Source organism: Rhineura floridana, chromosome 14 (assembly GCF_030035675.1).
Source record: "Rhineura floridana isolate rRhiFlo1 chromosome 14, rRhiFlo1.hap2, whole genome shotgun sequence".
Classification (NCBI taxonomy): Eukaryota; Metazoa; Chordata; class Lepidosauria; order Squamata; family Rhineuridae; genus Rhineura; species Rhineura floridana.
In genome coordinates this window covers 19,493,003-19,507,519 of record NC_084493.1, presented here as the reverse complement: position 1 = coordinate 19,507,519, position 14,517 = coordinate 19,493,003, and the positions used below count along the sequence as shown (strand labels likewise).

At 44.1% G+C, this 14,517-nt stretch overlaps 1 protein-coding gene across 5 annotated transcripts in view; it reads left to right on the top strand.

Moving 5' to 3' along the window:
• Positions 1 to 14,517, top strand: part of AKAP13 (A-kinase anchoring protein 13) — a 333,500-nt gene that overhangs the window by 110,129 nt on the left and 208,854 nt on the right. For all 5 annotated transcript variants that reach the window (XM_061595982.1, XM_061595984.1, XM_061595983.1 and 2 more), the window contains exon 3: positions 10,557 to 10,600. In XM_061595982.1, coding sequence (XP_061451966.1) covers positions 10,568 to 10,600 — 33 coding nt within the window. In that variant the 5' untranslated portion in view covers positions 10,557 to 10,567. The remainder of the gene's footprint in view (positions 1 to 10,556; positions 10,601 to 14,517) is intronic.

Sequence of the window (14,517 nt, the reverse complement as noted above, 5' to 3'; positions counted from 1 at the left end):
CCTCATGGCTAATAAAAGCTAGCAGGAATGGAACAGCCGGCTGGGCCAAGGAGGTGATTAATGCCTCTTTACGAGAGGGAGTGGTCCCACCCTGCCTGAAACAGGCGGTGGTGAGACCGCTCCTAAAAAAATCCTCCTTGGACCCTGATAATTTGGACAACTATAGGCCAGTAGCCAATGTTCCGTTCCTGGGCAAGGTTCTAGAGCGTGTGGTCGCTCGCCAACTCCAGGCTCTCTTGGATGAAACTGATTATCTAGACCCATTTCAATCGGGCTTTCGGCCAGGGTTTGCTACAGAAACGGCCTTGGTCGCCCTGTATGATGACCTCTGTCGGGAGAAAGACAGAGGGAGTGTAACTCTGTTGGTTCTCCTTGATCTCTCAGCGGCGTTTGATACCATCGACCATGGTATCCTTCTGGAGCGACTTACGGATTTAGGAGTGGGAGGCACTGCTTGGCGGTGGCTCTGCTCCTATCTCGGGAATCGTCTCCAGAAGGTGATGCTGGGGGAACATTACTCGAGTCCCTGGGTACTCCAATATGGGGTCCCGCAGGGTTCAGTTCTGTCCCCCATGCTTTTTAATATCTATATGAAGCCGCTGGGTGAGGTCATCAGGAGTTTTGGAGTGCGTTTCCAGCAATATGCTGATGATACGCAGCTCTACTACTCCTTTTCATCTTCGTCAGGTGAGGCTGTTGATGTACTAGACCGCTGCCTGGCCGCGATAATGGGCTGGATGAGAGCTAATAAACTGAAACTCAATCCTAACAAGACTGAGATGCTGTTGGTGGGAGGACCCTCTGCCCAGATGGTTGACGTTCGACCTGTCCTAGATGGGGTTACACTCCCCCTAAAGGAACAGGTACGTAGTTTGGGGGTCTTATTAGATCCGCTCCTGTCACTTGAGGCTCAGGTAGCCTCGGTGGCACGGAATGCATTCTACCAGCTTTGGCTGGTAGCCCAACTACGACCCTATCTGAGCAAGGAGCATCTTGCCTCAGTTATCCATGCTATGGTAACCTCTAGATTGGACTACTGTAATGCACTCTACGTGGGGCTACCTATGAAGACGGTTCGGAAACTTCAGCTAGTGCAAAATGCTGCGGCCAGAGTTCTCACTGGGACAAAGAAATTTGACCATATAACACCTGTCCTGGCGCAGCTGCACTGGCTACCGATATGTTTCCAGGCCAGATTCAAAGTGTTGGTTCTTACCTATAAAGCCCTAAACGGCATTGGACCGCAATACCTGATGGAGCGCCTCTCTCGCTATGTACCTACCTGTTCACTACGCTCGACGTTGAAGGCCCTTCTCCGGGTCCCAACCCATAAAGAGGCCCGGAGATCAACAACTAGATCTAGGGCCTTCTCGGTGGTGGCCCCCGAACTATGGAATGCCCTCCCAGACGAGATACGCCTGGCGCCTTCTCTGTTATCTTTTCGGCGCCAGGTAAAAACTTACCTTTTCGCCCAGGCTTTTTAAATTTTTGTAAATTTTTAAATATTTTAATTTAACATTCTAAACTTAATATGATCTTAATTTATAAATCTCAATGGCAATTTTATTAATGTTTTGTAATTGTACTATATATATATATATATTTTTCCACACTTGCTCATATTTTAATTGTGATTTTATTTGTTGTACACCGCCCTGAGAGCTTTCTGCTATAGGGCGGTCTAGAAATGTAATTAACTAAAAAATAAATAAATAAAATAAAATAAAATAATAAGGGCTATTGGCATTATTTACTTTGGTCCATGTTTCGTCAGCCTCCAACCACAGTTCTGTAGACAAGGGAGCTGGAGGCTGCATTTCCAGCAGCATTGAGTGAGGAGTGTTGAAAAATGTCAGCATTTCATCCTGGAATCACTTTGCAAATTGTTTGCAAAAAACCCAACAACTTATCTAGGAAGTTGCTGTTATCCATAGTGAATGACAGCGCCTGTGCAAGATTGCAGATAGGAGTATCTTTCCCAGTCCTGCCTGGAGATGCTGGCGATTTGGCCATTTGATCTGAGGCTCTTCCCTTGTTAAGTTGCCTTTCTCTCTCCAATTCCCTGCCTCCTTTTTCCCCCTCAAACTGATTTGCTTAGAAATGCCGAAATGCTTCTATACCGAACTTGTAGTTGCAGAGGTGGTCTTACTGTTAGATATGATGAGGCCAGCCTCTGTGGACATTACTGGATGGACAAATGGTTTGATGCCGTGTGAGGTAGCTTCCAAACAGCTGGTATAGCATAGTGGGGAGGAGAGCCTAGCTGGGAGTCCAGTCTGTGAGTTCAAATCCCTGCTCGTGTCTCCTAGGTGTCAAGGGCCAGCTAAAGATCACCCCCACAGTGAGTGGCTCTGGCCAGCTGGGGAGGACTGTCCTCAGAGGGAGGCAATGGTAAACCCCCTCTGACTACTGCTTACCAGGGCTGTGGAGTCGGAGTCAGAGTCATGGAGTCAGAAGCAATTTTGGGTGGAGTTGGAGTTGGTGTTGGTAGAAATGTACCGACTCTGACTCCGGCTTCAAAATAAATTTTGATTGACAAATTTTTAATTTTTTAAAAAAATATAAATTCAAAATGTCAAAGAAGCTTCCCATGAAGTCAGCTGTAGTTGAGCATTTCACCATAACTCAAGATGGAAACCATTTTGTATGACACAGGACCCAGATGAAGACAAATGCTGTGATGCCAAGATCAGCGCATATTCAGGCAGCGATAAAAATGCTCCTATGAGAGCTTCCAATTTAAAAAGACATTTACAGCCCTTTCCAGGGCTGTGGAGTTGGAAGCCATTTTGGGTGGAGTCATAGTCGGACAGTAGAAAAATAGAGGAGTCGGAGTCGGAGTTGAAGGTTTGGCGTACCGACTCCACAGCCCTGCTGCTTACCATGAAATCCCTATTCATAGGGTCGCCATATATCAGGGTTGACTTGAAGGCAGTCCATTTCCATTTTCAAGGTAGTTTCCTGTGTTCCTAAAAAGTATCCAATGGCAGGCAGAAGGGGTTAGACATCTGAACTGTGAAGGACAGCCTATTGGGTGATGAAACTGAAGTGGTCAGCCAGTTAAGAACGTCTTAGTAACTGTAACTCAGACCCCATCTGCACTATACATTTGAGCTGCAATTCCCAGAGTGGCTTAATGCTCAATCCCTTTTCCCAGGGAACTTGGAATTGTAGCTCTGTGAGGGGGTCTCCTAACATCTCTCGGCACCCTTGACAAACTGCAGTTTCCAGGATTCTTCGGGGGAAGCCGTGACTGTTTTAAAGTGGTATGATGATGCTTTAACTACATAGTGCAGGTGGGACTGAGTGAATTTTAAACCAAAAATTAATCTGCATACAGTTGCATATGTATAAAACAATTTACTTAAGCAGAAAAAAACCTTCTGTTTTTAGATAAGTTACAACAGGTGTCATTTTACAGGAGGCATTCTGCCCTGCCTGTGGATGAGAGAGGGAATGCCTCTTCTAAAATGCCTCCTTCTTCTACAAATTTTTTTGTTAGCGCTTGTATCAAACAAATCTTTTCTAAAGTCATCTGATTGATTTTAATTGGGGGAAATAACCTATCAAGGGTCTTTTAGTGAATTAATCAGTTTGATTGACTTAACTGTTGCAGCCCTCGTTGTTGCCTTGCACAACAGAGATGGATGGGGTGGCAGAGTGGTAGCATTGTGTGTGTGTATTAAATTTCTTAGATAAGTGAAGCAGAGCTAAGTAACATTTGAATTGCAGGGGTGTACTTGTGTGTAAAGAGCTGGTATAGCATAGTGGGGAGGAGAGCCTGGCTGGGAGTCCAGAGTCTGTGAGTTCAAATCCCCGCTCGTGTCTCCTGGGTGTCAAGGGCCAGCTAAAGATCACCCCCACAGTGAGTGGCTCAAGGGTTGCATGCCCTGCCACCTGTGCAGCCGTGGGCAAGTGGCATAGTCCCAAGGAGCCCAGTTGCCCCCCAGCTGGCAGCTGCGGACAAGGAAGGCCCTAGCCAGCTGGGGAGGACTAGCCTCAGAGGGAGGCAGTGGTCAACCCCCTCTGAATACCGCTTACCATGAAAACCCTATTCATAGGGTCTCCATAATTTAGGATCGACTTGAAGGCAGTCCATTTCCATTTCACTTGTGTGTACACAGTTGTGCTCACCAAAGCCTGTCAAACATTAGTGAGGCTAGAGGGTTGGGAATCTTCCTTATACACCTGTCCTTTCTAGGTATAATCCCTTTGCATCACAAACCAGTCCCTGCTGTAGCTGTTGTCTGACTCATGTCCCTGTGGTCTATATCCTGGGTGGCAGAGTGTGGTTTTCTTTGCCACAGACAGAATACAACTGGAGAGCAATCCTTGATGCTGTGTCAGAGTTGTTTTGCATAGATCACTTCTTAAGAATCTACGACTTTTATCAGGAAGCTCAAAGCTTGGGTTACAATTTAAACATGGAAGAGATCATTTTGTGGACTTTCGTTCTGAAAAGGTACGTTCAGGCCTGCTATTTTCTTTCAGCCTTTTGATAAATTCTTGCCTGCTTTTAAAAGCAGGTATTTTCCTTCATGTCTGTATTTTGCTAATGAGATTGGCCTGTCTTCAGCATCTTCTGGTCCAGGAATGTTGAAAGGATTGCACTTTCTGTAATGAATGGGAAGCGTGCAAATAAGTCCGTGAAAGTTGCCAGTGGTTGGCAGCTGAAATTAACCATCTGGCCTCTTATGTATCTCTTCAAAATAACAACACTGGCTATATTCAGCACTGCAGCTCTGCAACAGACTTTTGTGCATGCAATGGAATTTCCTCTTTCTCTCCTGTCCCCTCCAGCCCCCACCCCCCACAACGTCGGCATTGGATCCGGAAAGTTGGAGGACCCTCCAGAGCAGCTTTTCTGGGGTGGGTGGGAGGAGAGGAAATGGAAGCCCTGTTCCATGAGCAGAACTCTGTCTGTGCAGTGTGGGTTGCAACCCATTACCTTGTGTTGGATGCAACCCATTATCTGTGCTCGTATCTGCCCCCCGAGGCAGCCAGTTCACTCTGCCTAATGGTAGGGCCAGCCCTGATTAGTTGGACGCACTTGCATTTTGAGTAGGGCGGCAGCCAGGCTGGTTGGGCCTCAATATTGCCCTTTGTGAACTTAGGCCATGCCCTGGGATGTGCCTGACACTCCCTAGCAGTGTAAGGTCAGACATGCTATTGTCAAGTTTTCTGTCGTTACTGACTATGCTTTTGTAACCCTCGGAAGACAGCTGGAAAGTCACTGTTGGAGGGAAGTATGCACCCTCCTCCCTGTCCCTGCCACCAGCCAAGACTCCTTCCGAGAAGAGGAGCCAAGAAATGCTTCCATGCTCTGAGCAGCCCCTGACAGTGATCATCGTCCCTTGAGGCTCTGTAAACATCCTTGTTAAAGTCAAGGATGCAACACAATTGTTCTTTTGTTTAGACTTTAAGCTTGCATCCAGCACCTCTTCCTCCCACCACCCGTCTGTGGTCTCTTCCTTTCTCCCCTCACCCCCCCCTTTTGCTCCTTTGAATAGCTTCCTTATGGATGTAACTCCACTTTTGTTTCTGCAACTGTTTTGCCCCAGTAAGCCTCCCTTGTGTAACTTCTCTCCTAGACATCATGTGGTCATCCCTTGTCATACGGCCAAGTGCTTTGTAGCTAATGGAACTTCCTTATAACCAGGTCTATATGTGGTTATATATGAATTCCAGCACCCAGGAAATCCAAATTCTGTGCAAAGAAAAGCTGAGTTCCGTGCTCACTACAAATTAGTCCAATAGAGCACATGTTCATGGTTTCTGGTATCCTGCCGTTTTTATGACTAAATCTGGGATGGGGACAGGCAAGGAACTCTTCAAGGCATTGAATCCCTGCCTCAACCCATTGAAATCTTACTCGGCTGCCCTCTCCTGGCTTAGGAGTGTTCAGGCATTGCTTGCAAACTTTCAAGTACGTCTTTGTATCCGTAAGGTGAAGAAACTTGCTTTCATTTTACTAAAATGACAAGCTGAAGCTCAATTCTGAATGTGGTTTCATATTCTTTTCTCCCATGGAATTGCAGCAGATATCCAGTCCTGGGTACAAACCACAGCCCCCATGTATGACGTTCTGCTATCCGTTCTGTTCTCTCTGGCTGCAGACAAGTTCTTAATACTGATCCTTGTGCAACCCTGTCCTTGGCTTAGAGCTGTATGCTCCCTCTTAATTGACCCAAGCCCCGCAGATTGCCTTATTACATGCTTTTAATGGGATAAAATTCTAGTGTGTCTCCATATAGTACTCATTGTAATTCTTTTGACATCTGCCACTTGGCATGTATGCTAAAACACTGAGATCAGGAATGTGTCTCGTTTTTCTTCACTGGAGATCTGTCCATTAAATGAATTTAAACAAAACTCTTGGCTTGCTTTTTTTTTTTTTTTTAAAGCAAACAGTTCTTGCAATACATGAGTTTCAATGCCTCAGTTTTGAAAGTGTGCATTCCTCTCTGAAATTACTGGAGCATATCTGAAGTTGGATATAAGCACCAGGCTCTCTGCTGAATCTATATCTTTGGGCTCCATCTCCCTATAGGAACACATTGCCTGTACCATCCCCCACCACCACCTGGTGCCCTCCAGGGGTTTTGGACTACAAATCCTATCAGCTCCAGTCACCTCAGCCTAGCATGGGCTGATGGAATTTGCAGTCCAATGCATCTGAAGGGAACCAGGCTGAGGAAGATTGCCTTATTCTGACTGGCAGCAGCTCTCTAGGGTTTCAGATGGGAATCTCTCCCAGCCCCACCTGGTGATGCTGGGGACCTTTTGCGTGCAAAGCCGATGCTCTTCCTGAAGCTGCAGCGCTTCCCTGTGTTGCAGAGAAGTGGGGTGGGTCAGACTCTTAAATGTAGATAGTTACATCTCTAGGGGGTGGGGTGCTTAAAAGAGTATGGAAACCGTTAGAATGGGAAGCTATTCAAGCTCACCCAAGAAGCCAGAGGGACAGAATATCAGGTAGCAAGGAAAACGTTCTCTCGTGAGAATTGGAGTGAACTAATCTTGGACAGAGTTAACAATGCTTGGGAATGGCTACGTTCACATTAACTATGAGCATCCACCACTGGACAGAACGGACTCCCATCTTGCTGTGTTGTTTGCACACAGCAAAACTACCCTTTGAAAACATAATTTACTGAAGGCCTTCCTCTTTCAACAAGTCTTTTAAGTAGAGACCTTATCCCGGTCTGCATCTGTGTTGGAATTACTTTTTCAGACATTGTAAAAGCTTTTTTTAAAGGTGTTTTTAAATATGCTTTGTTTTAATATGTTTTTGAGTTTTTTTAGTCTTTTTGTCTGCCACCCTGGGCTCCTTCTAGGAGGAAGGGCAGGATATAAATTTAATAAACAAATAAATAAATAATTCATGGATAATTCATGGAAACTGGCCCAGCTTGCAATTTCTGCAGAATGTAGAACTTTTAATATTGTTAGCTTGGAAGATAAACAGGATACACAGCTCTGGATATGTTAATGATACGGACATGTACTGTTTCATACTAGTGAAACCCTGCCATGGATTCCACTAGAGCATCCTGGGAGTTGTAGTATGACAGGGATGCTAAGAATTACTTTGGCTTCCCTCCACTGTCCTTGGTGAGTGGATGGCTACTACAGCTAGTTAAAACCTGTAGTGCAGATGTCTGCTGAAAAGAGGGCGAAGACTTGTTGTGTTGTGTCTTTTTAATTTTTTTCCCCTGCAGATGAAACATTTGGGGCATTGTCATGCAACCCTTCCTAAAATAGCCGTAATATTTTGGATGGAATGCTTTCTTATATTCACAATACTCTTATTTCTTCCTGTAAATTTTTGTATCCTGTTTCTGCAAGGAAAGGAACGATGATGTTAGCAGAGTAAAAAAATTGTCTTGTTAAATGTACCAGGAGCAAATTGTCTGCACAATACATCTGGCAGAGTGAAATGGGAGAATTGTATAACTAACAATGGTATAACACATAACACAGTAATACTAATACCATACATGGAGACATTTTATCAGATTCTGAAAACATTTAAGGAACAGTTAATAACTGGGTTTGCATGAGCTAGGAGCCATCAAGGTAACCAAGAGCGAACCAAGTATGGTTATGCTTTTCAAACCTTAAGGCATCCCTGTGTTTGACAGATCTTTAAGGGCTTTGTTGAACTTAGCATTTTCCTAAGAAACCCATGCAAATACCCAAAGAGTGCCAGGCAGCATTTTAAATAATGTGATGGTGTGTTTTAAATTTACCTTTTCATTGCCAGTATTGAAGCATTCATATCTTGGAATGAAAAATAAAATTAAAGGGATTAAAAAAGGGGGGTAGAGGAAACGGCAAACATAAGTGTAGCTGTGCAGAAGAAAACAGAGAACGTAGTGTTGGCCCATTAGGAAAAAACCCAGTCAGGCAATCGCTTTATTGGGACCAATGGAAATGTTCAAGATTTGGTTGTTTTGGGCCAAACTAGATGGATTGTGCAAATAAGAGTACTGTGTCCAGAGATCTGCTGGGAGGGGGTTTCTAACCTTGAGTCCTAACTAACGAGAGCGAAAGTGTGTGCTGCTGGTAGCAGTGCATCAGGCATTCAACTTCCTCCTTTAGCTCTTTAAGTAGATAAAATAATCTCAGAGATCCTGGTTTGATTAGGTTAGAGGTCAAGGAGAAAGAGGTATTGAAATGTTTTGAAAGTCTTTGTGAGTCCCCCCCTCTTGTTCATACTTATCCATGATTTCTGTTCAGCCAGATGGTAGTCCAGGTCCATGGTTGCCATTTTAAGCTTCATAGCTGTCACTGGAAGTCACCAGACCCAGATTCATAGCTTCATTAGCCATCTTAGCTATACACAGAGCTTGGAAAAGTTACTTTTTGAACTACAACTCCCATCAGCCCAATCCAGTGGCCATGCTGGCTGGGGCTGATGGGAGTTGTAGTTCAAAAAAGTAACTTTTCCAAGCTCTGGCTATACAGTAGGGCCCTGCTTACCGGCGTTCCGTTTTGCGGCGTTCCGCTCATGCGGCGGCTTTCAATTCGGGGAAATTCCCCATTTTAAAGCCAATGTTGTGCTTTTACGGCGTTTTGCGACATTTTTGCGTGACGCTGCCCATTATAGTCAATGGGTTTCGCTTTACGTTGATTTCTGCTTTACAGCGGGGGCCTGGTCCCTAACCCGCCGTATTAGCGGGGCCTTACTGTATCATCCAATTTCAAAGACAGAACAGATTTTTTTGTTTCCAAAGCTGTCACTCAGTCCTGGGAGAGTGTTTTGTATGATTTGTCAATATACTCATCAGTTTCAGTAGCAGTTGTGGTGTTACTTGTCAGTTTTGTGCCTTTGGCGGCCTTCCCTGAGAGTCTAGTTCACTGTCAGTGCCTGACAGTTCTCTGTCAGTTGACCTAATTTCAGGCCCTTCCTGAAGTTGTGGAATTGGAGCCAGAGACCATGTTGGGTATGTAGTCATTCCCCATAAATTTATGCTGTTCTTTTGCCAAAAGATCATACTGATTTGCCATCTAAGCTTAATTATCCTGATTCAGGGGTGCTGCATGACTATGCATTCATTTTATTTTCTTGCAAGCCACACCTCCTCTCTTTCATATTTATCAATCTAAATTGAGGGTCAGCAAATAACAAACTACAGCCATGTACTATGTGCCTAAACATGTCAAGCAAAAGCTTTCTCAGGCAACATGGACATTTCTCAAGTTGAGATGCTCAGGACATACTCAAAATACTTCTTCGTAACAATGGTTAGATCGTAAATTTGAAAAGGAGTAGGACAGAATGTTTTCTGGTACTAAAACTTAAGCAGATGGTGTCTGGAAAGTCAAAAGTGAAGTCTGCAGTGGGAGGTATATCTGTGCTCCAACCCCTGGCCACGTAAAGGGTATTTGCAGATTCCAAGGTCCCTAGTCCAGTTCCAGCCCCCTTCCTATATCTAGCACCACTAGAAGGAAAGATAAATCTGCATCGTAAGGTGCCGCTGTTAAGTTCACAGGCAGCTAGATGAGCACTATGGCATAGGTGTGCATGTACATCAGGTGTGGGGAACCTTTGGCCCTCCAGCTGTTGCCGAACTACAACTCCCATCATCCCTGGCCATTGGCCATGCTTGCTAGGGTTGATGGGAGTTGTAGTCCAGCAGCATCTGGAGGATCGCAGGTTGTCTGTCTCTGTTCTATGACAATTGCATTTGTGTATCTTTCTCTTAAGGGTGTAAATCTGTATATTTCTTGATTTCCTGGAACTTTTCAGATGTTTCTTTCACTTCCTCTAGGCTGTGTGCCTGTTTTCAAAAAATGTTGCTTTGCCATTGAAAACCTGAAACATCTTCAAAGTATTTTTTCAGTGTGGCCATGAATGATCTTGGAAATAATTTGTGAATTTCCAGGGTTTTTCTTTTATCAAAATAAATTGGACAGAGTCTTGTGGAACCTTAAAGACTTAACAGCATATGCGTTCATAGACTAGATTCCACTTCATCAGAAGTGGACCTTATTGTTGTGTCGAGGGTGTTGGAACATTATTTTAATAACTCTTTTTCTCCCCCCCATTCCAGCGTTCTGGGTCATGAAACTTAATCCACAGCAAGCTCCGTTGTATGTGAGTAAAACTTTTTTTATCTACATTTTCCATCCCTTTTATACTTTTTAAACTATTGATCAAATGTCAATAAAATTCATACTACTGAGAAATTTGCATTGGTTTAAAATTAAAGTATTATTGATGAGAAGTTAAGTTGGACCAAAATTCAAAATGTATCATAAGGAGCCCCTGTAACCTACAGCTGTTAGTGTTCTGGGCTCTACCTGCCTATTCACTGTGGGGCCACATTACTGCATGTCTTCCTCCAGAATGTGGTATTCAAAAGTGTTAAGGAACTTCAGCATTATCTAGAAAGTTGAAATGTGGTACAGATGTGGTTAAAGGTGCACTAGATAGTCTGACATTTGGGTATTTTAATGCTCAAAAACAAGAGGTGTGATTGATGTAGGGGTATGTTGAGTATTTGAACAAATGTGCTGTCAAGGGCCAGTGCCCCTGATGGAAGCAGGGATGAGGTAAGCACAGTGATCCTCCTGTTCTCTGAGGAGGGGTGTGCTTGCCTCCATCCCATGAGCCACTGCTGTCACCTGCTACCAAAGCCTAAGGGTTTAGCTTTAGGGCAGGGGACTTTGACAGTGGCAACTGGTCCCAGGGCCCTACCAGAGCAAGGCTTTGTGCCTGGGATGGGATGGGGCTTACTGAACCCAGATTTCCTGGCAGGAAAACAACTCGGTGACTTCTGCTTGGTTTTTATTTATTTATTTATTACATTTATGTTCTGCCTTTCCTTCAATAAGTTCAAGGTAGCATGCATGGTTTTCCCTCTCCCCATTGTATCCTCACGACACCCCTGCGAGGTAGGTTAGGCTGAGAGACTGTGACTGGCCTAAGGTCACCCAGTGAGGTTAGGAACATAGGATGCTGCCTTATACTGAGTCAGACTATTGGTCCATCTAGCTCAGTATGCCCTACACAAACTGGCAGTAGTTCTTCAGGGTTTCAGACAGGGGACATTCCCAGTCCTACATGGAGATGCTGGGGATTGAACCTGGGATCTTCTGCATGCAAAGCTGATGCTCTACCACTGAGCTATGGCCCTCCCCCCTAGGCTTCATGGCTAAGTAGGGATTTTGAACTCTGGTCTTCTCAGGTCCTAGTCGGATGCTCCCCAACATGGTCCGTGGACCACTAGTGGTCCGCAGGCTTCATTCAGGTGGTCTGCGGAATGTCTGCATTAAATATTTCTTACAGATTTTTAACCATATTTCTATTGGTATATTTCTTATATTGCATTTCATTGTATTACAGTTTGAGTTCTATGGAATGCAAATTGTACTACAATAAAATACAATATAAGAAATAAAAGACGCAATAAAAATAGCATCTAGCACAGCGCATTGATTACAATTACTACAGCAGGCAGAAAAATCATGAAGTGGTCCACGAAGACCTTCAGCAACTTTCAAGTGGTCCGTGGGGGGAAGAAAGTTTGGGAACTGCTGCTCTGACCACTATGCTACACTGGGATTCAGGGATTGGTGTCCCATTCCCAGTGGGGAAAGATGTTCTGCTTGGGCCCTTGGGAGCACCTGCTGTCTCCCGCCCCCCAAAGGAAATGTTGGAGCTTTAGGGGAGGAGGAAGCGGTAGTCAAGTTGGGTACTTTTGTGAGTAACCTTCAGCCTTTACCTAGTCTTCTAACTGAGCAGTTGCAAAACCTCAGTCCCTTTTGGGGGTGAACCATGGTGTGCTTGTGCATCTGTAGAAGTAGAGATGGCACCTCCAGCCACCAAGCAAAACAGAGTGTTGGTCTGTGAGATTTGCGTTTTCCCCTCCACACACTTGAAATTGGCTGTAGAGCAGAGGAAGGGAGATTTCCCAGTAGTAACCAGGAACCAGCATTTGTTGGCAGAATACCACCTTTATAGTATTTAATAAAAGGAATTCTTCACATGAATTACCTTGTGGCAAGGACGCAGCCTGTGGTTTCCCAGCTTCATGTAAGCTGCTCAGACATCCTTTTCATGAGGTCCTAATATTGAAATTGTGGTAACTGAGCACATTTCTGTTTACACATGAGTTTCTGGACGATATCCCAGAATTCACCAAGCAGTCTTGGAAATCACATTTGGTACTCCCATTCAGGTGTTTGTATTTACTCACAGACTTAAAAAAAAATTTTTTTTTAAAAAAACCCCACTGATTAACATCATGGTGCTATAAAGTGATTGCGTGACCAAGAAAGTTGTATGATTAGGATTACATCATGTGAACGTAAACAATTACTTTGCAACGCCTTTTTCCTGTGAAACATTTGGAAAGGGGAAAAAGGGATGTATGCCTATGGCGATGATGTGGGGCCATGGTGGTTTGTGGGAAGGGATATTTGGAAAAGGACTGGGGCATATGTGGGGGTAGGATCTTACAATCGTCAGATCATCCTATTGGTAAACATTGGAGGAACTAACTCTTTGGGTGCCTCCAAGTTTTCACTATTTTGCAGGAAGGATTCAAGCACATACCAGAACTTTAGGTTTGTGTAGTTAAAGTAAATTGACGTGATCTGTTGCCCTGGCACAATAAATTCACTTTTTTAATGGAGCTTTTTGTTGGGATCAAAGCACCAATGCAAGTTACAAGTGACCTGAACCAGTGGGGCAGTGGGGGGGGGAGGAATGATAGACAGAAAGGCAATCTATTCTTTCTGCTGGTTTCTCCTCCAAAGTCTTTGTTGTTTTTGCAGACTTTACTCCTCCCCTTCCTTCCTTCTCTTCCTGTCTTTGTTCTCAGTTAGCAATGGCTCTCTGAGTACAGGCTGCATGGCTGTTTCAGCATGTATGACTTTACCTCTTTGTAGTAATAAAGCTTAAGTTTCTTTATTTTTTCAACTACCAGTCTTTTTATGGTTAGAAAAGTAACAGAGAAATGCACTGAAAAGTGTGGGATGAATGAATGATTAATGGGAAGATTCACAAGCAAAGATGGATGCTCATTGTTGTATGACCTTCCTGCAAATAAATTAGAATGAATGCTCAACAAAAGACTAGATATAGTCTGATCTCTGCGCAGGTTTTGTGCAAGCTACAAAGGATGGGTGCCCAATAAACATGTCATCTGGGTGAGCCCTTAACAAAAGAACTGACGACCCTGTTTCGTAGAGTTCCTACCTTGGATCTTAACTTGAGCGAAAGCTGCAACTTTCAAACTTTACTCCAAGAACCCTAGAGGGCTGGTGGTAACTCAGTGAGCCAACCCATTGTGGTAGGCCAACTTCCTTGAAAGGCCACTTGACCATAACCGCAAATCTCCCCCTGCATTGTGGTACTTTAGAGGGAACACATTGGGACTGTTTTGGGGTCTGCACTCGCCATTTTTATGGGATGGTGCTGGTGTTGAGAGCTAGCAGGCCCACCCAGTGCCCGGACTGCAGAGTTTGTGCTCCAGAGCTCTTTCGAGAATCTTTTGCAACGTGCAGAAGTTCTGTGGCAGCTGTTGAAGAGATCATCAACTGGTAATTTGAAACAGGTAAGCAGGGGAAGGTCAAACACTTGAACACAACTGGGTTAAAGCAATGCACTTGATGAGACATCATTTGCCGTGGTTACACATACTAGACCCTACACGATGTCCTTTTTATTGTGCATCCATGATAAGGGATGGAAGTATCTGTCAATTTCAGTTATCTTAGTTTCTAATTTTTCCAATCTTACATTCAGTTCTCCAGGTTTCTGCAGCAATTTGCGATTTATTTTTTTTTAAATCCTCATGAAAATTCTCACAATTTTAATGCTAGTTTCTCCTAATAAACACATTTTTGCCTTCAGCTTTGACTAATACACATTTTTGCAAGAGATTTCTCCTAATATAATGTATTTTTGTAAGCACTGTTTGGTTGGAGAACTGCATTGCAAAATTCGGGTAAGTGTGAATTCCGAAGGATGGCTGTGTTTTGGTTCCCATATTGTTTCAGAAAGTG